Source organism: Branchiostoma floridae, chromosome 7 (genome assembly GCF_000003815.2).
Source record: "Branchiostoma floridae strain S238N-H82 chromosome 7, Bfl_VNyyK, whole genome shotgun sequence".
Classification (NCBI taxonomy): Eukaryota; Metazoa; Chordata; class Leptocardii; order Amphioxiformes; family Branchiostomatidae; genus Branchiostoma; species Branchiostoma floridae.
The window spans coordinates 7740792-7764553 of record NC_049985.1 but is presented as its reverse complement, the minus strand read 5'-3'; the positions used below and the strand labels follow the sequence as shown (position 1 = coordinate 7764553).

The following is a 23762-nucleotide window of genomic DNA, read 5'->3' as shown; positions in this document are numbered from 1 at the left end:
CAGCAGTGGGGCTTCCAGTTGGGGTCGAACGATAATAAGGAGCGTGACTCATGGAATTATTGCCAGTCCGTTCATCAGTCTCACTTAACTCGCTGTGTATCGCCCTTGCTGCCTTTCCCGTCGTTTTGACCAGTTTGGTACAAAGTTTCTTGTCCTGGTCGCTTAATGCAACGTGAGGGCCGTACGCGTCATTCCCATCGTCTTGCTTGTTCCTCAAGATGTCTTGCATCTGCTGCGGCACTTGAGACCATCGGGGATGATCACGTGCACTCAAGCCACCTTGATTTTTCAGGATGTCTTTCATCTGTTCCGACACTTCAGACCATCGGGGATGATCACGTGCACTCAAGCCACCTTGATTTTTCAAGATGTATTGCACCTCTTCCAACTCGTGCAACTCTTTGACTTCAGACCAGGCATGATACCCGAAACCTGCCACTGCACCCCAGGCAGCGGCTTTGCCCCACATTGCATCGTCGTCTCCGTAGTCTCCCCAGTCTTTTTTCCCCTTTACACACGTCCCAGCTTCTTGTACCGCAGTGCTAGCCAATGACGACGCCGCTCCTCCTGCCATATGGACTGCGAACTTGGTACCTCCTTTAACGACCGCTTCTTCTGTGACTTTTTTCGCCACAGTGGTCGCCAATTTCTGTGCAGCATTCTTCCTTACAACCGTCCCTGCGCCCAGTTCCACCGCATCGGTTACAAGGCGAGCTGCAAAGTTGGTACCTCCTTTAACGAGCGCTTTTTCTGAAAGCTCTTTCGCCGCAGTAGTCGCCAAATTCTCGGCTAGCTTCTCCGTTGCAACCGCCCCTCCGCTCCCCACCGCACCGGTTACAAAGCCGACACCGACGTCCACAAAATACTCACTTGCGCTAATTTTCTCCCCTTTCCCCGCTTTAACTGCACCATGGATGGTCGAGCTCAGTCCAGCACCTCCTATCATGCCTCCTAGTATAGGGCACGCTACCCCGCCGGACCCCACAGCCAGGGCAGCGCCACCAACAACAAGAACAGCACCCCCGGCGATAGAGGCAACCTTCTGTAGGACATCGTGTGCCTTTCCGACATTGCATTTACAGGTACACGTAACTTCCTCCTCACATCGGCACGAACAGGTGGTGATCGAGTACCCGCCGCCTCCACGGCACGACAGCCTCCGGGAGGGAACCGGTGGTTCGCCAAAGCAAGTGAAGTACGTACAGGACAAACACTGTCTACATCGGAAACATCGAGAGCTGCTGGTAGCCATTATTTCTGACGAGAGAAACTGTCGTAGTGTACCTTTATTGCGAAACCGAAGAGTAATGCTCACTTCTGGAATTCCCCTTTTGACAGACTAGTTTCTATTGTGAAACCGATGAGTAATGCTCACTTCTGGAATTCCCCTATGGCTCTACCATTGTACTTTGGGGTGTATCACATCTTGAACGAGCTTAACATGTCAATGAGGACATCTAACGATATGATTATTGCAGCATAACGACAACCTGTTGCTGTGTTGATAATTTTAACCGTTAGAAGATTTTAACACCCTGCCGTTATGCCACACTACCCCAAGGAAATCATGGGTTAACAGTTAGTGGTGTACAAGGGGAAATCATGGTTTACTTGTGGTGGACAAAGGGAATAAAAAAAGTCTGAGTTGAAGGAAAACCAAATCAACAAAACGCTACAGTTGGTAATGGGTCATGTACTAATATAATGAATACAAAGTCATTGGGGAATTTTTTTTCATAATGGAGCAATGGAAAAAGAAGTTAATGTCACCATGTGTCATAATCTATCTAAAATGTATGAATAGAAACAAGTCACTGATGTTGTATGAAATACAAGGAGGCAAGTTGCAATGTAGAAAAATTTATTCCTGAATGGCCCGGTACAAAAGTGCAGTGTATAAAACCTCCGACCCACAAAGATCAACCTCTGCGTGCATGTGACGTGCACGAGTATGCCATCTAAGGCAACTAGTCAACACATTTAACCCACATGATGACACTTGTCTAAACATAGGAAGTGCAGTAGGATATTTTTTTTAATATCATATTGTTTGAGGTCCAGTCCAACCTAACACTACCTCCCCCTAGCAGAGCCAATTGGTACTGCAGTCATGGCTGAAACTGCGATTACTCAACTGTTCCCATCACCATCTGTTGATAAAGTCACAATCCTGAAGACAAATAGTCTCAATTGTGAAATCAGAGAAGAACCCCTCAGAAGTTACCTGGAACTTCACGATCTTAATTTGACAAATGTCTAACAGATTTCTAGCCAACCTCATCCTGGTGCTGATTTTTCTATGCAAACTGCAAGGTGGACAAGCTCTGAACAACACATAAAACTCAACAAGCACCTGAACCCATGCATAACATTCAGACCATAAGAAGCACTTGTTGTGCATGATAAAATTCCATTCTTATATATCATTTCTGTGTACATAAATACATGCAAATTCCTTCAACATCTTTCGTCTATGCTTTTCAGGAATTCAGATATAGATTATTGCTGTGGAATGGACCATGGAGAATTGGGGGTGAGATGAAATTATAACATCACCTTTTTGACGTTGTAGTCGAAAAATCCTTTTGTACATAATATTGAAAAAGAAATAATACGTAGAGCAAGGAAAGCATTTCAACATTGCAGATTACCAATAAATTTTCACATCATAATGGAAAAAGAAAAAAATAGTCTGCCACCCCCACCAACCCTTCATGGTTCATTCCTTCCCTTCCACCCTTTGAGCCTTTACCTTGATATGTAAATAACAATTATACAATAACAATTAATTTGCAAAATAATAAACACACAATTCATCAATTGATTCGCAAAATGATACCACACAATTCATTTACCATTTTTTTCTAAAAAATACATAAACAACACAATGCAAAACCCAACACCCACAGTATTGCACCTTGACATAATAAAGACATAAATCAATTTTGGCCATGGCAACTAAATAACTTGATAAACAGACCACTTCATAAGCACAGGAGAAAATATGTCAACGTGAAATTTTTCAGCATTTCGCAACAAATGGAAGTATGTGGGTCTGTTAAACAAGTTATCTAACGCTCATGGCCTTCTTGTAATCCCACAATAGTAATGAAACATTAAAAGTTTAATCATTATTGTCCTCCACTGCACAACATTAACAAGATTGTCCCAAAATATATAAATGTCCCAAGATATACAAACATGCCCAAAACCTGTACTACAAGTTTTGACACTTCCTTCTACGATACAAAAAAAATGTCCATCACACTGTGGCAAGCTTAGGTGCAGGTGGGCTTGTTAAAACATCCATGTCAGGCAAACATCGCACAAGACCTGTGCTCTGTGATGGCTTGTCTGTGTTAAAGACACATCCATACAAAATAACCCTCCACCCTATTCTGTTTAACCCTTCTCCTACCCAATCAAACTCTACTGTAACTAAAACAGCTGTAAATACATGGATGAGTCCATTGTAGGTACAAGGTTAAAATTGCCTTGTCCAACATCACACAATATGACTTCCAAAATAGTTCATTACCATTATGACTCAAAAAATTTCAATATATCATAGTGAATATACTTGTACATAAGTTGATAATTATGTTGACATAACAATATTGCCTGTACGATTAATTCATATAAACATTCCATATACCCCAAAGAATATCTTTCTACTAGCCCGTTCCTACCAGAAATGATCAAATTTCCAGTCGCCCCACTTTCCCCTTCCCTACTTCATGAGATAACATTATAATGTTCCAACCACTTAAACCTGGTCCCATTTCCATCTAAATAATCAATTCTACAGTAATCACATGGCATTAAAATCATCAGGAAAACATGTGCAAGATATGGCTGACAATGAAATTTAAGATCATGGCAAAACATCTGGAAACAACAGTGTCAACAAAGCTTGAAAGTTGCTCTTTATTTCAGGGTGATCTTCACCAGTCCCACCTGTGGTTCAGTGAACCTGGAAATAGAGGAACATCTTAGTTACACTTATCTTTAAATAACAAATACACTGCAAGACTAAGACATGACTTCAAGTACCAGAGTTACCAAGCTAGGATTGATGTGTTCAAAAATTCGTATTTTCCCAGAACTATCGTAGAGTGGAACTTGTTATCACCAAGCACAGTAGGGGCCTCTTCTCTGGATAGTTTTAAAGAACGCTTGCAGATAGATGTGCAGAAGTTAGGTGTGACGGATTGTTCAGTGTAATATAACCAGCTGCTGCCGCACCGCGTGCCTGCGAAGCTGGTGTGTTACGCCGAAGGGCGATTATACCGGGTATATAGATACAAATACAGACTGGGCTAAACTGAACACAGAAAAATGAAACGTAAACATCAATCTATAAATTACAATTTGGTTCTAAAACATTGTTTTATTGTTTTGCCTTACAGAAGAGTGGATTTTCCCCATTTCTTTTGTTCAAAGTTCATGTGGAGTTTACATTGAATTAATCAACTTGCACGCATTATGTCAACAAAATTTACACACACAACACAAAAAGGCCAAAAACAATACTCCATTGATTATGTGCCTAATGTAACAGATGATCCTTATATGGAGTTGGTCACTTGTACAGGTTAGACGGTACTATAAAGGTGTGGCAATGTCGTACCTGTAGTCATTGGTGTGGAGATAGTTCAGCACAGCAGGTTTGAGCCTAGCAACCCCTCCACGGCTGTTATTGCCCCGCCCGGTGATGACACAGATGTAGTTGGCCACAGGGTGTCGACTGGTGCTGGCATGGTGAAGCTCTGAGGGGATATTTTAAAGGAATATTCAATATCATGTTGTTTATTCCTGTTGGCATAGTGTAGTAACTGTTATCAAATGCTGTTTCTGTGGTCCCAACAAGGTTATAACTCTGCCACACAGTAGACAAGCATTGGCTGTATTTGTTGATCATGAGAGGATCATCAGACTTCAAAGTTGCCAAATGGCTTGAAAACCTAACCTAAGACATAAACGTGATCTATACAGCTGTAGCAAAACAAGTAAAGACCGTTGATTAGTAAGTGGTTTTATCTTTGACCTTTGCTTAGTTGCACTTGAAACTGTGAACAAGCCTATTATAAGATGCTACTCAGCTGTATTACCTCTCTCTTTTTCTTTCAAGACACTTTTTAGAGCATCGATGGCCTCATTGACGTGCAGTCCGTGTAGGTCCAGACAGTTCAGCTGGTCCAACCCAGCATTCCTACAGGACAGAGCATAGTTCAACATTCAATTACACAGTAACAAAGAAGCAACTCTGGAAAACATTATAATATTAACGATCTAAAATAATTCAACAAATTCGCCAGTTTTGTTTTAAATCAGCCAGATTCATCTTCACACACATAAACATTACAGGACCTTTGAAAACATGCTTGGCTAAAAAAATTGGCCATCACTCAAATACTTCTACATGTTGTAGGTCAGCAGCATAGCTTTACATGAGAATTCAAGGCTATAACTGGAGGAATGTCACTGTCAACTGTAGTCTGTATAACTCCATGGATACTCACTTGAGCTCCAGAATTTTCTCTGATGCTCTCCTGTTTGCTTCCCTCAGTTTGTCTGTGTGCAAATGTCCCTGTTGGGAGAGAAAAGGTGGATCTTAATTGAGTTTGAGTTTATTTAGATCCACAATTAGCCTCAATTATGGTGCAATACCATATAGATAGCTCTTTCCATGACATATCCTACTTCCAAATACAATGTTTAGTACTTTCTACCCAATTATTGAAGAATCTTTTTAAGGACTCCGAGTCACCTCGTCGTCCTCATATCCATTTTTTATTATACTGCTGCTGGGATCCCTGTCACAAGGGTTAAGGCAGCAGCCTCCAGTTGTTTATTTTTTATTTCAAGGTCTCTGCAGATGAGTTTAAAGAATGTTTGTGTTATTTTTTTCAATTTTGATTTTTCTTACTTGCTTTAAGCCTGTATTTCTTACTGATAACACACTCTTGAGTGCCCCTTTCTTATATTCTACAATGGAAAAACCACAATAATGTTCTAACCCTACCTGCTGAGCATAGTAGAAAGCCAGTTCCTTTTGCCCCTTCTGATAGGCTGTTGCAGCCTTCTGGAAGCACTCCTGCCGCTGTTTGTAATGTATGGTAGCCTCCGTCCTGAAGTCTTCATAGTCTGGCTCCTCAGTCTCCTGGAAGGCCTCTGTATTCCGGTCAACCACAACTACAGCAGGACGGGAGCTAGCCTGGGCCTGTATATCAAGATACAAAGGAGTAACAAGTGTCGATTATCAGAGTTGATCACGCAACAGTTTTCATCATGAAAAACAAAAAGTGTGAATGTTGACACCACCACACCGCCTAACCTTACCTAAGTGTGCAGCTTTGACTTTATCCAAATTGCAACAAGTACAATACAATGTGGACACTAGGCACATGGCTAATTAACTGATATTGTGACCACATACATATACGAGGGGTGATCAATAACTTATTGATCACCCCCTTCTACATATACATGTATAGTAGAAAAATGAACAAGCGTAAAAACAATACCTGTGCAGCTGCCTCCTGCTGACTCTGTATCCTGGCCTGCTCCATCAGCTGGTCTTCGTACAGCTTCAGTGCCGCGTCCGTCATCACATTACGGGGGGCCTCTGCTGTCATGTGTTCCGACACGACAACAGCATTGACCGTGGGGTCCAGCTTGTACCTAACACAGACAGAGAAAAGACAATTACTGTAGTGTTGGTGACGGAAAATGGAAACTGGAAATTCTATCACCAAATTGCAGTTACCAGGCAACAAAGGACTTGGGAAATCTTGGTTGGAGTGTGTCAGGAAGGACATCAAAGTGTGGTTAGGTGTGACAGGTCGTTCAGTGTCATATGACCAGCTGCTGCTGTGCCGCATGCCTGCAAAGCTGGTGCGTTACTCTGAAGGCCGGTTATACTGGCTATATAGATACAGATACAGATGGAGCATTAGCACGGAAAGAGGACTATTTGACTGTTGACAACCCGTGTCAGGAACCCACCCAGCATAATCAAATACTGGATACTACTACGTGTACTTCAGTAACTATCAAGTCATTATGTTTACAAGTACTTCATTTTGCAGTGGGGTAGAAGAAGGCCTTTGTGCAAGGGGAAGGGGGAGTGCATAACAGAAGGCTAAACACATGTTTGTGGTGTGCTCATATGTGATGGCCAACATTTTGCGATTTACTATATATGCACCAAAATACTTTAAAATATCTATTGAGCAGTGATCATTTTGCCATCTCACATATATAAGTAACTGTTCACAAAACCAAAGCTTGAAGAATAATCTTCCTACTTCTAAATACAACTGTATCATGTATACCTTGTAAGTGCTGCCTTGGTCCTTAGAGAAAAGAATGCAATACAAAACAATATACAGGAATGGACTACACATTTCACATTTGCTCATGGCTATGCTGACAACCTGAAATTACGATCATGGTTTTTGTTGTTGTTACATAGATGTATATCAGACAGCATGGTAAGGCATAGGAAAAAATGCAAGGGAAAAATGGCACAAATTCCCCAAAATGGAGCAATTCCATAGTGCATTTTGGCACAGTCTACTGAGATACATGTACCAGAAAAGTGATGATTTTTTATTTACCCATTAGCAGAGAAGATCTCCTCCAGCACACCCTTGTCCATGCGAGGGAACATGCTGAACAGTTTCTCCCTCTTCAGCTTGGTGGCCAGAGTCTCATCCTGCCGAGGTCCTGCACTCTGGGCCTGGAGTACATTGTAGCAGTGGTTAGAGAGATGTCAACTGTTTGTAATCATGTGCTACCAGACACCGAGATGGTATTAAAAGAGTTTCATAGCTAAATTCTGATTTCATCTGTCTAAAGTCTCACAAACAAAGAGACATCAAGTTCAGGTATTACACTGACTGAAAGTTGGTTATGTCATCACTTGGCCGAGATGCACCTGTTCATAAAAAGCAAATTGAATGTACTTCTTGGACAATACAACAAAACAAATCATGGCCAAACAGGATGATACTTTGGTATAACAGATATTGTCATTGTCAACTTGAAGTTACAGCTGTTCTACTAGTAATAAGCTCTTTTAACATTTGAGCAAACTTTATGGCAATGTATATATCCATTTTTTATATCAATCCAGCCATGAGACTGACTCTGTACCTGTTCCTGTTTGCTGACTTCCAGTGCCAGTTGTTCGTCCATGATGTCGGCTAGTGCTGGAGGGGACAGCGCGGTCCTCCGGCCTGCCTCTGCGGACAGCGCGGCCAGGGATCGGACAGGACTCCTGCGCTGTGCTGACCTGGACTGTCGTGCTGACGATTCCTCTTTCTCCTTCATCTGGAGCGCCACTGCAAAGTCTTCTTCTTCCTGGAGCTTTCTCGCTAAGGCCTCGTCTAGAAGACACAAATATTAAGCGTTTACATCAGACAACACCAATCTAATTTCTTAGTTCTTAGAGGAATGATAAAGAAACAGGCATTTTGTAATAATAAAAAACGGCACCACAGGTAAAATTTGACTCACCTTCTTTGATCATTGCTTCCATGGCTTCTACAGCTTCTTCTTGCTCATCGAACTTGGCCTAGATTTGTGGAAGCATAAGAGATTTAGGTAATGTCCAGTAAGGAAAATTAGCAGTTATTATCTTTTTGAATAGTACAGTTACAGTAGTATATGGTGCAGTCCCATGAAACCTCCATAGGTGGCGCTATTCTATTTTGGTTTATATGTGGACAATCCAATTTGTATACAATGTCATGAATTTTGCAATCAAAGTCGTCAGGCATAATAATTGAAAAAATCTACAATGCTTTTCCAATGAAACTTTCTTACCCAAAAATAAGCAACTCCCTACTAAGAAATGATTACCACTCTTTCTCAGTTAACTTCAGCTGCCACCTATACAAATAATGGAGCATCAACAAGTCCTTAATGGAAAGAGACCCAACTTTTTTTAGGCATTTCTACCTTCTGAGTCTGCGTCCACTTGTAGTGTATTCTCCTGGCTGTTTTGTAGTCAACTTGAACATACAGATCTTCTTCCGACAATGATCCTGAAAGGGGATTAAGAAAAGTTATTAGTATCTAATAGCTATGTTACTGTATTTGATAGATCTATACTATACATGTTTACTAATAACAAAACAAACTACCAAAAGATAGCAAAAAAAATTCTACCATCTAGAGTTCAATCCCAAATTTTAGTAAATGATCAAGAACCTTACTTTTCTACACGTATACAGTGCATAAAAAATCTTCAGAACAAGAAAATCTTTCTTACCAGGGGAAATGTGGAAGCCAACCGGTCCAAAGATTTCCAACAGCTGCTTGGCAAACTGTGGGTCCATCCTCAGGGCCAGTTCTGACATGGTAGGGCCCACTGCCTTCCCCTCTGATGGTCTGTTGGTCTCTTTAAATTTAGATAATATTTCCTCTGAGACCTCAGGACAAGTTTCAACACTCTCTTCAGTAATTTGCTGTATCAGTCCTAGTCCAGTGCTACAAGGGTCTGCAGACTCTACACAAACTTCTGCTTTCTTTTCAGTGTTTTTTTCCTGAGTCTGTTTTCCAGGACTCAGTTCGTTTTGACTACTACTATGCGGACTGCTTTCAGAGGAAACTATTTTATTCACAGGCACTTGATGATCGGTCTCCATTGAGCTGAGATGCTCCTGGTCGGTGGAGCTGAGTACAGAACTAGTGAGGCTGCTGAGGCTGCTCTGTCTGCTGTGGTGGGCGACCAAACTACCCGGCATCAGCCCTCCCTTCACTGCTTCCAACAAGGCACCATCCAGGTCTGCTGCCACCTCCTCATCTGCAGACTCATACTCTTCATCGCTCTCAAACGTGGAAGGCACTGGTATATGTATCTGGCACTTAGGTTGTTTGGAACTGACAACGTTCTCACTAGAATCACAGTGGTCCATATCTGAGCTACTACTTTGGGTTTCTGCTTTTGACTCTGCAGCATTGATGTCTAAGCCATTTTCCTGAACTGGGGTACTAGAGGAGTTTTCTGACTCCTCATTGGTTGATACTGCAGTGCCAGGATTGGACGAGTACATGTCATCTTCATTCACATCAGCTGTCAACAATCCAGTAAAGATATTGATTGATGGAGGGATTTGTATGGCATCTACATCTGGTGTGGAAGTGGCTACTGTTGGCTCTTGGGCTGGAGTTTGCTCTTCTAGAGGATCAAGACTTGTCTCAGATTTCTGTGATTCATCTACATTAGAAGCAGCTTCTGTTGTTGCTACTGTTTTCCCTTCTTCTGCCTGAGACATGGAGGGACCATTATCTTCTGTGGAATGTTCAGACTTTGTAGGCTCAATGTATTCAATCCCAGAATCCAGCAGGATGTTGATAGTCCACTCCAGTTCATGGTTGCACTTCTCGTAGAAGTCTCTCAGGTCTTCCACAGACACGGAGGGAAAACAGTTCTGCAAGAAGCCAAGGTCACCCGTGTGCGTTCTCTCCGATGGAATGTCGTCAGTGGAGCAGCCTTTCTCTAGCCTCAGCTTCTGTCGTTTGGGACTGGAGGGCGCGGATGTTTTTGTCTCCTCCTGAGGGTCAGGTTCCTCACCAGGCAAGGCTTGTACATCAGAGGTGTTCGCCTTTCCAGTGAGGATCCTGATGTTGTCATCCACCCCAACTGGAGTCCCAGACTGCACCCTTTGGACAATGGAGAAGTACAGAGGATTGGTGTTGGTGGCTGCCTCCGTTGTGCTCACCTCCTCCACAAGGTCCTCCTCATCTGGCTGTTGAACTGCAGAGCAGGTTGCTGTATTCATGTCCGTACTGCTGCCGTCCTTGGTGTCAGGATGACTTGGGAAGCTCCAGTTTTCCTTTAGGGCCTTGTCCTTCACATCTGTGCTGACTGTCGTCTTGTTGAACACTGCAGCCAGCCTATTTTTCCTGGTCTGACGTTTGGGCTTGGCTGATCTACCGTCTCCCCAGTCATCTGAGCTGTCATGTAAAGCTGGATCTGAAAGTACATCATTGGAGTCGCATGTAGCGGGAACATTCACAGAATCTAACGTTCTCGGGGACTCGGACGTTTTCTGCTCGATTTGTCTTTGTGAACTGGAATCAACATCAGCTTTCTTGCTTTGCGTGTCTCTCTGTGGTTTAGGGGAAGACCCAACATCCCAATCTGAGGCTACAGTGTTGACTGCTTCTACTGGGTCTGACTTGTCTGGAAGCAGACCTAACAAACTGGCTGCTTCTTGTGCTGCTTTGTTCACCATATCTTTCTTACTCTCCTTGGCAACATCTGACGAGGAACTTGACGGATTGTTTTTGCCCGCAGCTTTGTTGTCCACCTTGGACGTTTCTTTACCACAGACAGTGTCTGACTTCTTGCTTGCAGACTGCTTCTTTTCTTCACTTCTGTCTCTCGTTGTGAGAGGAGAGGGGGATTTCTGTCTGGAACCATGAGTCACCTTTAGCCATTCTTCCTCAGCATCTTTCTTTTTGGCTTTGGTCTTGTTGTTTTTCTTAGTGTTTGCCTTTTTGTTGTCCTTAAGGACAACTGGGAAGGGCCACGCGCTGTCTGCCGGCTTGTTCCCTGAGGCATCCTGGGAAGGTTTGTTGGTTATGACACTTTTGCCACCCTTTGATGTGGAGGCCTGCTTAGGCTTGGACTGGGCGACTTCCTTGTTCTTCACACTGTGGTAAACAATAGTAAAAAGTGATTACATATATTTTCGTTATCAGTCAACTGGTAGTTAAAATTCAGAATCATCCAACGACACTTTTCTTTCCATTTTCATTTGCCTCATATTAATTGTTTCCTACTGCTTTCTATCAACACAGGTGAACGTTCTTTGTTTGTTTTGCATACCCAGTAAACTGCCTTACGGTGTAACATACCAGGTTTGTACTGAACAGTACTATCTGAACAGATTTATTTGATCCACCTACACTGGAAAGGACTCCTACTCGATAAGTGTGGCGGTTTCTTTAACATGCTCGAGGTGTGGCTCAAACTTTTGCATTTAAAACAACATCTCTTACCTGCTGGTTGCCGCTTGTTTGGCCGCCTCCTTGGCTGCACGCTGCTGCTCGATCTTTTGATCAGCCATGCCTTTCATAATGCTCTCAACAGTGACATTCTTCTCGTAACGATCCAACATTTTCCTGATGGTCTCCTTGGAAACCCCATGGCTATTTCTCCTGTTGATTTGAAAGAACGGTGTGTCAAAAATCACCTGATAGCTGTATCTGTATCTATGTAGCCGGTATACTATATGACCACTCTTCAACGTAACACAACAGCATCCCAGGCACATGGTGCTGCAGCGGCTGGTTATATTATACTGAACATTCTATTACAGCTAACTTTTGTACATCTAGCTATTAAAGCTAACCAATGAGGATGCTTCTTTAAATCAATAGACATTATGCTACAAATGTATATATTAGAGTGAGGGACATGCTTCCTAACTGATTTTCTGAAAAGCCAACATTTGGGCCCTAAAATGGCCCCTGTCTATGACTCTGTCGAGGAATAGTAACATAGCATGATGCCAACAATGGTAACGTTAATATTCTTCTCTTCAGACATATTTTTTCATCGTTAGTCCATCTTTCGAGTACATAGTAGGTGATGTCCAAGCAGGTGTTGGGATGAAAGATAATTTGGTTTTCTGACAGCTGAGTTCCTCTGAGAACCCCCTATCCAAACAGTAAGATCACATTCTGTAATACTAGAAGTCTAAGATTGCTCACACTGACTAACTATGCGGTTTACTAAGTATACATGTATTTATAGCATTAGTATCTATATCGAGTTAATCACAGTGGCCTTGTTCCCTATTAGTAGCCCCAACATTTACATGTATGTATGTAATGTTTCAACTAGTCTGTCTACAGGATTGACATGCCTCAGTGGTGGAATAACCTGATTGGCTGGCTTCTACTTGAAATCATGAATAACAAGCGAGGGACAAAAATAGAAACCCTAAGGCGTGGCTGCTTCAACACCTTTCGAGTACACAACTAAGACTTACCTGGATAGCTCTCCAACCTTGAACTTCCAGGGCGTGTTGGGCTCTCGGATTTCAATCATGTACCCATATTTCACCCCCTGTAAAGATGTCATGACATTATTTTATGTTTGTTGTGAATTTGTACCACAGAAGAGTTACACATATTACTGTTGTCAATTCAGGTCATGTCAATTTATCAACTTCACCTTGGCTCTAAAATATTTCAGGCCCACAACAATGTAAGGAAATAATTCATTAGGCATACCAGGAATAGCAGAGACACACAAAGTTACACAAATACACACACATGTATACATGCATATGCACAAATACACATGCACACACACATATGCACACATATACATGCACACACAAACACAAACAAACACACACATACAAACATCAACATACACACACCCTCATATGCACATACACACTCACATGCATATGCACAGACATATAATGTACAAACACACACACACACACACACTGACTGACAGACAGACCGAAAACAATTCTTCACAAGTTAACTGTATTCCATTCAATCTCCACTTACCAGAACGACGTAGGGTTTCATCTCCCACCGCTCGGTGTTGGTGTTGTCGATGATGACTGGAGTCATACCAACTTTCATGGCTAGTTCAGCTAGAGTAAAATAAATTGATTATCATACTAACCCAAAACAGGGGTTTTCGGAAAACCCTGTCCAGTCCAGACAGGGAAATGGGGCGGAAAAACCTGTCCAGTCTGAAAAGAGGGTCTGCAAAGGGGTTCCTGGCAATGCTTAAAACTATTACTTCAGACTGCACTTACACTATACTGATACACATAACCATAGAATCGGCAGCATAATGAGTGACCCAAAGGTGCAATATGCATGCACACAAAGTCAGTTCTGTCAAATGCAAAGTACCCAATTAACACTTATCTGGTAGGACATGAGGGGGAGAGAATTACACCCATTGTCCATCAAACAATGGATAGTGAGTGTCCGTCAATTTTGGGTTGTTAAATAGTGGCAATACATTACAAAGACAGGCTTTGAAAGGTTTTCTTTAAATGATAAGTGTGCAGCACTCATTTTGAGAGCTGGTTTGTTTAAATCCTGGATTAATAAAATGACTGCAAAAGGTTTCAATATCAACACGACTTTAGTACACAATGTGATAACATTACATATATTTTACAATGCACTACAATAAAGCCGAGATGGCATTTTTCAAACCCTAGTACAAGTTGTGAGCTATATAGAACTATGTATCCTTTTAAAAATAATGTGTTTTATTTGCAAAATTATGCCGTAAGGCTAATAGCATGTTCAATCTCAAAGACTTAAAGAGTAGAAGTTTTTTTTATATGATGCACAGAAGTAACAATGATGGCTGATTTTTGTTAAGTTATAATTTTTGTATGACATTGTGTCACATTGTGTCAAGTTGGTGTTATTTCTGTGCTTAGCCATATCAAAGATATGTTGTATACAACGGATACCCCCATGCAGACCCTCTCTTCAGACTGGACAGGGTTTTCCGCATTCCGGACTGGACAGGTTTTTCCGAAAACCCGAAAAACAGAGCTATGTTCCATAATGATTCTTTGAATGATTTTACTCACGTAGGTGGCTACAGGTCGACTTGTTTACATACAATCTACTATTTTCAGGTTACAGAATATACCACTCTCCTGCTGAATCATCATGGTCTTGGTGGTTTCTTTGTGGGTTCATAACACAGAAGTACAAGTCATGTAACCTATGGTGAATGAATGAATTACCATCAGAAAAGAAACATGCACGAGTGCCAGTACATTTTGACAACCTGTCATTTTGTATTGTCTGTTTCCTCTCAAACGAACAAAAGTTATCCATTCATCAATAATTAAAAATGTCTAGCCAAGTTTGAAGGTCAGCAGGTCAAGAAATGACAGGGTTCAGCCCTGGGTCACAAATTAACATCTTTGAAATCTAACCAACTGTATGCTAATGCAGGGTCAACGCAGTAGAAGTCACTTATCATAAGGACTTTTCCATTTCCAAAGTTTAGAGGTTTTCTTTTAAACCATTTTTATTTTGATCTTTACCCCTATTATTTATCTTATCCCTACCATGAAATTAAATTTAAGGCATTCACAGTATTCAACTACTTTTAACCTAACATACCCTTTTATTTCTACAAACTATGTGGCCACCCTTACATTAATAGACTAGGCCAAAAGCTTAAGATAAGATCATCACTGGCAATTTTCCAGCACAGAAAATACTAAGGTTACCTCTGTCCTTGTTCCAAGCGTGCGCATCTCCAAGCTGGCTGGGATCAAACTCGTACTTGTCTTTTTTCATGAAGAAGTCATCTGTACTCAAGATCACGCCCTTGTTTCCCTTCAGTTTCCTGTAAAGAGAACAATATTTCCCTTAAGAATACGACTTGACTTGTCAAACTTAATACAAGAACAACAAGAGTCAAAACTATGCATCTTTTAGTAACCAATAGTAGTAACCATGTGTACTATCATGATCATAGTTTCTTCAACCCCAAAGATGGATCAGACAATAAGAGGAGTCAAACAATAAATACGCACTGCAATACTGTGCATTGTAAAACTATCTTACTTTGCCAGAGTGCTTTTTCCACTGCCCGGACATCCACGCAGCACATACAGCTTTTTGGGTCCGGCCGTTTTGACTTTCTTCCCGACTGAAGTGGAAACCTTTTTCCCGTCGTCTGTCGATGCTTCTGACGCCGTGTCACTTTCCTGTTGCTTTCCATCCGACATAATCAACGGTGACCCTACGCGTCTGTCTATCTCCCCTCCCTTTTTCTCCTTTTTCTCTTCCTTCGTGTTGGACTTTGACGACATGTTTGCCTCTTGGTTGGGAAATGGGCTATCTGATAACACAAATGGGGTGTCCTGTATGACGAAAGGGGGTCCAAAGAGGCGGTTTTCGTTAGGAATTTGGGGGCTTTTACCGTCGGGTAGAACAAGAGGGGAGCCGGCTCCACCCTTCATCATTGATGGGTGGATGGGGGAAGAAACCACTGGCCGCGCAGGGTACATAGGGATGTGGGGAGGGAACCTGGCAACATGGGGGCCGTACATATGCATGCGAGGGGGGTGGGGGAAGAATGGGGGGTGAACCGGCATCCCAAACCGAGGGTGCCAGTACGGGTCGGATGCTGGGTGGGGAAAGTGCATTGCGTACTCAGAGGGATAGGGAACAGGGTGGCCAGCTGGCACCATGGGGGGCACAAAGTCCCCAGGTGTCAACAGGTTCCCCTGTTTGGGAACAAACTCAGGGACATCAACAGATAACTTCGAAGTTTGTGCCTTCTCCATAATCTCCGCCACTTCTTTGTCGGCCTCGACATTTGTGTCAGGAGAAGAGGCGGCGGAGGGATAATTCATTACTCTGGGGAGGATTTTGAAGAGGAGATTCGGGGACTTTGATGCCGCAGAGGCTGATTTATCAGGGGAGGAGCAAGAGGATGATGATTTGGATGACTTACTGGCTATATCAGCTGATTGATCTTTGTTATCTTCCTCAGTAGGAGACTGGGGTACTGATGAATTTTCTGTATTGCTGCTTTTGGAATGATTGGACGCTGTTTCCTCATTAGGCTTGGCACATTTATCTGTTACCTGTGATGTCCCTGTTTTGTCGGGAGGCTCTGTGAGTGGCTGGCTATGTTCTGAAGGTTTAGGGTTGTTGCTTGCCTGCAAGCTATCTTCTGTTGTTTCAGGGGAGGGGGACAGTTCTCTAACGCTAGCAGGGAGGGAGAAGAGGATGTCCGCAGCATCGTCATCGCTATCCTCTGCACTATCAAAGCTATCCTTGTGATTGTTTGGGACCTCAGTCTCCACAAAAGACTGGAAAGCTTCCATAGCAGCTTTCGAGATTGGGTCTTTGACTTTGGGGGTTTCTGGTTTACCCAAGGGCTTTTCGTCGTCAAAGTCAAACACACCAGGAGATAGCGGGGTCTGAATCTCACTATAAATCTCAATATGTGTGTTCTCGTCCCCGAATGGTATCTTGAGGTTTAATCTGGGCTTTTTGCTCTTCAGCATCCTTGTAGATGGGCTGTCTGCTCCGACAGACTTCCTGTTGGCAAGAGAAGTTCTATGGAGCAGCTTGTCTTCACGACCTTCATCTGTTCTCAAGGTCGTGGGGAAAGTAAAGTCAGCAGCAACATTGCTTTCCTGGCGAAGCATGCCCCCAGAGGTATGCGAGGTTCCTGCATGGTGAGCATGCCCGTTTGCAACATGAGGGGAGTTAGCACCAAAGAGGGAATATTCAGAGGGCAAGTTTTGGGCGCGCTGGAAATTTTCCTTCTCAGTCTGCAGATTTGCACCATCATCAGATGATGTAGAAGTCAACCTTACTGGGAAGGAGCGACTGTTTGGGGATGGGTGTTCTGTAGGGCAACCATCTTTTGAAGCACTTTCAGTAACTCCATCACTTATGGAGTCTTTGCTGTGACTGAATGATAAGGTGCCCGGTTCTCTGGGTGGAGATTTTCCGGATGCTTCTTGCGCGAGCTTGCTCGATGCCTGATAATCGATCGTTCCGACTGCTATCACTGATGGGTCTGAAAATCTGCTCTCTGTAGGAAAACCTAGTGGAGCCCCGTAGAAACTGTAGTACCCTGCCGTACTGTTTGCACTGGTGGTCGGTGGTGTGTCTGCGTGTGAAGCCTGTTGTGCAGCCAGTTCCGCAGAGCCCTGTATTGCAGCAGAAGTATCTTGGACAGAACTGGATGCATCTTGAGCGCCGGACGTTGATTCTTTGGTTAGCTGTGATGAGGGATGGGGTTTTTTCTTTGAGACCAGCTCGGTGGCTATCTGAGAGAAAACGTTGGGGGACGGGCTTGCTCCGGGTTTGCTGTTCTTGTCGGCTTCACATGCCAGCATGAGGAGGTCCTCCATCGCTTCTTCAACTGGAGAAACACAGGAGATGGAGAGAAGGTGTCAGCAAGGAGCTTATATCTCAATATAAGCTCCTTGGTGTCAGACAGTGATATCAGCTTTACCTCTGGTCGACATCTTAAACATGTAGAAATATACCTAATGCTACAACAATTCAAGTTCCATTCCAGCTTAATTCTTTTTCTTAATTGAAAAGAAGGTACCTTTCCTTTCTTGCCAATCTTGCATTACATCATCTTTTGCATCACAATATCGAACTTCCCTTTTGTTTTCCTGACCCCTACCCACCTTACTAAAATCACTACAATCCATCCATAGCTTCTTGAGATACAAGATTAATGCGCACGCACGCACGCACGCACACACGCACACACATACACACACACACACACACACATGGCACCGTAAGGTAATAACTGTAGACACACACCAAGACAAGCAAACACAGAGACTGGAAATAACCCATCTTCACAGACGCAAAAATACACCATCTGGAATATAAATCACCAACAGAATGCTAGTATTTTGCCACCAACAGTTGAAGAAAGTCCTTATATCCTACCCCATTTTTGTTCTAAATTTGACACATTTTTGACACCCAGACAAATTATTGCAAACCATAAATCATAGTCATTATACAATGATATGCAGACATGCAGTAGAGCATAATGTTAGGATGGCAATAAACTGAAAATTCTGGCAAAGTCTGGTGCTTAACATTCTTATTCATACATCAGCTTTGATCAATGATAACAAAAACTAGATCAGCCACTATATGATATAAGTCTGACGTCACAACTAACATACCAGTAACACCAATCATGCAGTGTACCATCTCCAGCTCATCTATACATGTTATATATATTGACTTTCTGGATCTAAAACTTACTGTACCAAAAATCCTTTAAGCTCAACTGTGTCCATCACAAACCATTTTGTGTTATGTAAAATACCACAGAAAAGCCTATCACACCGCCATGACCTACCCTGAGCTATATAATCATCCCCTCTGCAAATTAGTATTCTGGTCTGGTACAACCAGAGGGTAGGTTTGGCCTTGGTTCAAAACGGGTCTATGTGTTTGTTCCTCAAGTGGCTACTGTAGTTAATCTGCAGTCAGTTTTACATGCAGATTTTACACGTTTGTCTGGTTGACTGAACGACTCAATGACAGCCTTCAAACATTTTGCTGTATTTCACTTGTTGCAAATGTTTAGGTATCCAAAATTCTCCTAACTGGTTGCCAACTTGTTTGGTTTTGACAGAGACATAAATGTACAAAAGACAGTCACATGTAGACACTACAGGGTCATCTGGTACAATGAACAACTCAACAACAGCCTTGAAAAATCATGTTGCATTCCATTTTCCATGACAGCTTAAACCAAAAACATCACCGCCGCCTACACAACCTGCCAGGTTTCAAGTACAGAAACATAGAGACTGAAATGTCGCATGCACCCTGAGGCTTGGCTAAAAGTAAAACCAAACACACGTCCTCTCATTGAGATGATGTAACTCCCTTATGAAGACTTGCTAGGTGACCTTCCATTTTGGATGCAGTGACCCTGGAGATCGCTTGTGGTTTGTAAGTAGGTCCCTGAGGCGTGTGTTGAAGTATGTACTTTGTTCTTATCCCCACTTAGCCTACCTGAGACATTGCGTCATGGCATGTCCTCTCCTGCGTAGTACATCCATATTAGTTCTCATTTTGCTTTTAAGACTATAGACAACGTGGCTGCGTATTTCCTACAACCGTCATGACCATTTAAGCATGCGTCACTGTCGTCAAATAAACTCTTTAAGTGCGCAAAACAAGATTCTGAAAGTTTCAACCCAGGGTTTGAAAAAATTAGGTATATTACCAAGAACAATATGTACAAGTCCATTACCATTAAGCCATGGATTTTCAATTGAAGCTTGAGTTAACTCCTACTACGTCACACTACGACTAAATGGGATGATTATGAATTGGGTACTGTGCAGTAACTGACGAGGTAAAGTGGCTTTTAAAACTGTCTAAAGTACAATCTAACACACGTAGACTGCTATACTGAGGTCAAGGAGGAAGGCTACAAGCATTTATAGGCAAGCCTCAAGGTCATATCAAAGACACTGTCGCAGCGCCAGGAAGCATCAAGCTTGGTGATAATTAGTCATCCGCCATTAGAATTACTTTCATTTTTGATACTTATAAGGACTGTGGCTTACCTGCACATGATGTAGCTTAGTGCAGAAACAACTGAGTGTAAACTTTAAAGTCAGCAACACACTTGTAGGAGTCAAGGTTTCCCTACACTGTGGAAAGGTCTGCTGGCTAGTAACAGCTAATGTAATTTATGACGCACCAATTCTGGGACCTGAAATAGGTCAGCTGAACCAGACATGTGTTAATTCCTGACAGTGTCTGCCCTGTGGGTTAAAGAAACATTGTCAGGTTTCTAGTTACCTTCAGCTTACATTACGGACCAGAGAAAACTATAACAATAGTCGACATTCAGAGACAAAATCTAACCATATTTGATCAAGAGAAAAAGTCATGTCCCAGCACAAATACAGTCGCCACAAAAAAATAGAGAGAGACCAAGAAAAAAAGAAAAGAAAGATTGGATTATAAAAGCTGAGTCAACCAAATTCACATAGCAAAAAGAAAGGGACTAACAAAATTTGAGAAATCACCTGACCATAATGTCAGATGTTTATACAACATCCTGGTCAGTCTGAAACTGGTTCCCTGGCAACACTGACCAGGACCAGTTGGACAGGTAAGCAGTTTTGTTTACCTTACCTGGCTCCCACGTATTACTGGCCACTCTGATACTATCTTCAATTATTACAGCCTCAGGCTGAATTCTCAACAAGGCGGATAATTGCTACTTTCTTTAAGGTGATAATTAGATGTCACCACCTGGCACGACTATATTTTCTTATGGGAATAAAATATAAAGTTGGCAATATTTTTCCTCAGTGAGCAATCTAACATTTAATATTGTGGATATTGGGAAACAGTAGGCTCCGAAATTCCACATAAAAACGTCTAAGAGATTCTCCTTCCTTCGTACAATACTCTTCCTTTAGCTGCAACTTTAATTCTAAAGTATGTTTCTCCAGTCCGTTACTGTACGCCATGCAATTAACAACTTAATTCCATCCTTAATAGAGAATAAACAAAATCAATTAACAGTAAACAAAGTACATACCCACACGGTACCTATCGAATGGAATAGTCCTTCCTTCCAACAACACAGTACCAAGGTCTATTTGTTGCTTTAGCATGATGACAATTCACTGAGACACCCCTGCACATTCCAAACCAACTGAATCTCACGAAACGACTCAGACAAACTGAGCATCAACTTCCCTTATTCCAAGAAGCCCCTTCGTAGTGATTCAAGGCATGACATGTGATCCTTGGCACACTAACAGCCAAGTTTAAAACAGAAGATGCAGGGCTGGAAATACTGGGTGCACATGTAAACCCCAATTGTTTTTTCACTGTGGGTGCTATGATGCACCTAGATGTTCATATAGGTTATAAAGCTAAAGTAATATAGCACATAAGAGATACAGACAAATATGAATTTAACATTTCTTATATGCAAGGTACAGAATTTGGGCTAATTACAAATTTCAAAGCTTGAAAATGTAATATTAGGTTATGCTGACAGTCTACTTTATTCTATGTTGTGCACCCAATTTTCTTTTCTGCACATTTAAACTTTTAGGTTAGATGCACCAGTGCACTTAATCTCCCCCAAAAGGCCTGGGATGTACTCTTGTTCTAGAACATTTCCAAAGACAAATCACATTACACAGCACTCTTTTATAAGTGGCTGTAGGAGTTGTCACTTCTTGTCCAGGTCAAGTTACCTCTTCAAAGTTAACCCATCTACCTGTTGCCTCACACCATGGCCGATATAAGTTTACATCAAATATGGCTACCTTAGTTTGCAGATGGTTAAAGCAAGGATGCTGGCTTGGCGATTTCTTAAGTGTGTTATCTGGCATCACGAAAAAAGATGGCTTAACAGATAAAACATCTACACCTGATAGCCACTTAGCCATCCACTTTGCATGCATCCATGAGGCGAATCGTAAACATCACTAAACACATTGTAAAGAATAAAAAATAACACTTAAAAGTGATCAGACACTACAAGTTACAACACCTATAACACCTTTGTTCTGTAGTTCACTTTGTATAACAATAAAGGGAAGAATAACAGTGACAATGAGTGATTAACACCTGATCTAAAGCTCAGGTTGACACAACAATTGAGAAATGTTTGAATTGAAACTTTGTCCACTTTGTACAAAGGTGTAAATTTCACAAGTGAATGAATATGGGGTTGGCTCAGCTGCTCAGGACTTAAGTCTTCACCAAAGGTTGACATATTTGCCTGAAATCTGATAGCATTGGACAGGTACCACCCAAAGAACATGATGACTTGCATTATTTATGTATGGAAATATCTACAGGTGGTGTGGTTACAAACATTAGCATAATTGTCTAGACTTCAGTGCAAATCTCAAGATATGAACTTGTAAAAGACAGGAAGGCAACAGGTGTAATTGCGTAATGGCAGATTAAGAATAATACAGCCAAAGATCAATATTACCATTTTTGTTCACCATAGCACACAAAAAAATAATAAAAAATAAAGCCAAATGTGCTTATTTCAAAAATAACACCTGTAGTAGACCAAGGACACGGGAAGAGAATCCGTGAAGTTTTAATTGTTATGGCTGCCATGTACCAACACCCCTGATGACTGGAATGTGTGCACTCATGCTGAAATGTTTACTTCCGGCCGACTCCACACCAGAAGCGAGGGACAGCCACGTCTGAAAAAATGATGTCACCAAAAATGGCCCAACTACACAATGCCGCACATACGACTTGTATATCATGTTATGGTAAAGAGTTGTATTCATACGCAGATCGACCGACGATCGCTCTAAAATGGGAAGAACGCAGTGTGTGGTTGTTTCGGTAAAGTAATTGCCCGAGGGCAGAGCACCAGGTGATTTTTGTTGGTCGAGAAGAATGGCGCCACATGCGTGTGTTACAACTCCTTGAAACGAACAAAGAACATGTTGTTACAACCAAGATGTTTGAGGCTACATGGCGTCGATTTTACCTTTGAAATCGCTCTCCGCGAGGACGATGTACACCACTCCCGGGTCCAGCTGTTTGGAGAACATTTCCTGGAGCTGCTCGACGAGTTTTTCCCGCTCCTTGGGACTGAGTTCCGCGGCGTTTCCCGCGCCATCGTCCGAAGATGTCGACATAGTCCGACCCTCTGGCACATTGTTGGCACCGTCCGCCGGCTGTTTTTCGGGGCTGCCACCCCTGGCTCCCGTCTTTCGGCGTCGTGGCATGGATACTTGGGATGACTAGAATAACTCGGAGGAACCCGACACATATAGACCCACAAACAACGGAGATAAAATGTCGTCAACTTCACAACAACAAAACAAGGAAGTCCTTGGCTCACACTCTGGTTGGCGCGCGTGACGTTTCGGGTCACAACTTCTGACCTTTGACCTATTGTTGTTCTTCTACGAGAGAAAACAATGATTTCTTTTATGGTTTCAATTAAAATGATGATATTACAATGTTTCTTTTAATTATTCCAAACAGTGGAAATTATGATATGCTAAGAAACAGTACGCAAAAGTATGCTTCCCAAGAAGCTTTGCAAAGAGATGAAAAAAAGATCTGTAAAACCTTCTCTGTGATTGGTTACATCTTTAAGAGTCTTAAAATCAAGATCTGTGCACATTAAGAGAAATATTCACCTTGTTTGATATTTCAGAGGTATGATGTAATTTTACATGAATATTACT

At 42.1% G+C, this 23762-nt stretch overlaps 1 protein-coding gene across 2 annotated transcripts; it reads right to left on the bottom strand.

The window, feature by feature from the left end:
• Window positions 1-2029: 2029 nt before the first annotated feature.
• Window positions 2030-23484, bottom strand: LOC118419762 (NEDD4-binding protein 2-like). 2 transcript variants are annotated; one of them, XM_035826343.1, is made up of 17 exons: window positions 23054-23484; window positions 15601-17923; window positions 15261-15379; window positions 13549-13637; window positions 13014-13090; window positions 12019-12177; window positions 9281-11670; window positions 8968-9053; window positions 8524-8581; window positions 8161-8393; window positions 7623-7744; window positions 6528-6684; window positions 6026-6223; window positions 5523-5590; window positions 5112-5212; window positions 4631-4769; window positions 2030-3973 (listed from the first exon to the last, which is right to left on the bottom strand). In XM_035826343.1, exons 1-17 carry the CDS (start codon window positions 23292-23294, stop codon window positions 3928-3930), a joined length of 6606 nt encoding a protein of 2201 aa, XP_035682236.1. In that variant the 5' UTR covers window positions 23295-23484; the 3' UTR covers window positions 2030-3927. The 2 variants fall into 2 exon arrangements, with proteins under 2 accessions (XP_035682236.1, XP_035682237.1); XM_035826344.1 differs by lacking the exon at window positions 23054-23484 and adding an exon at window positions 20597-20635.
• Between the last annotated feature and the right edge of the window lie 278 nt (window positions 23485-23762).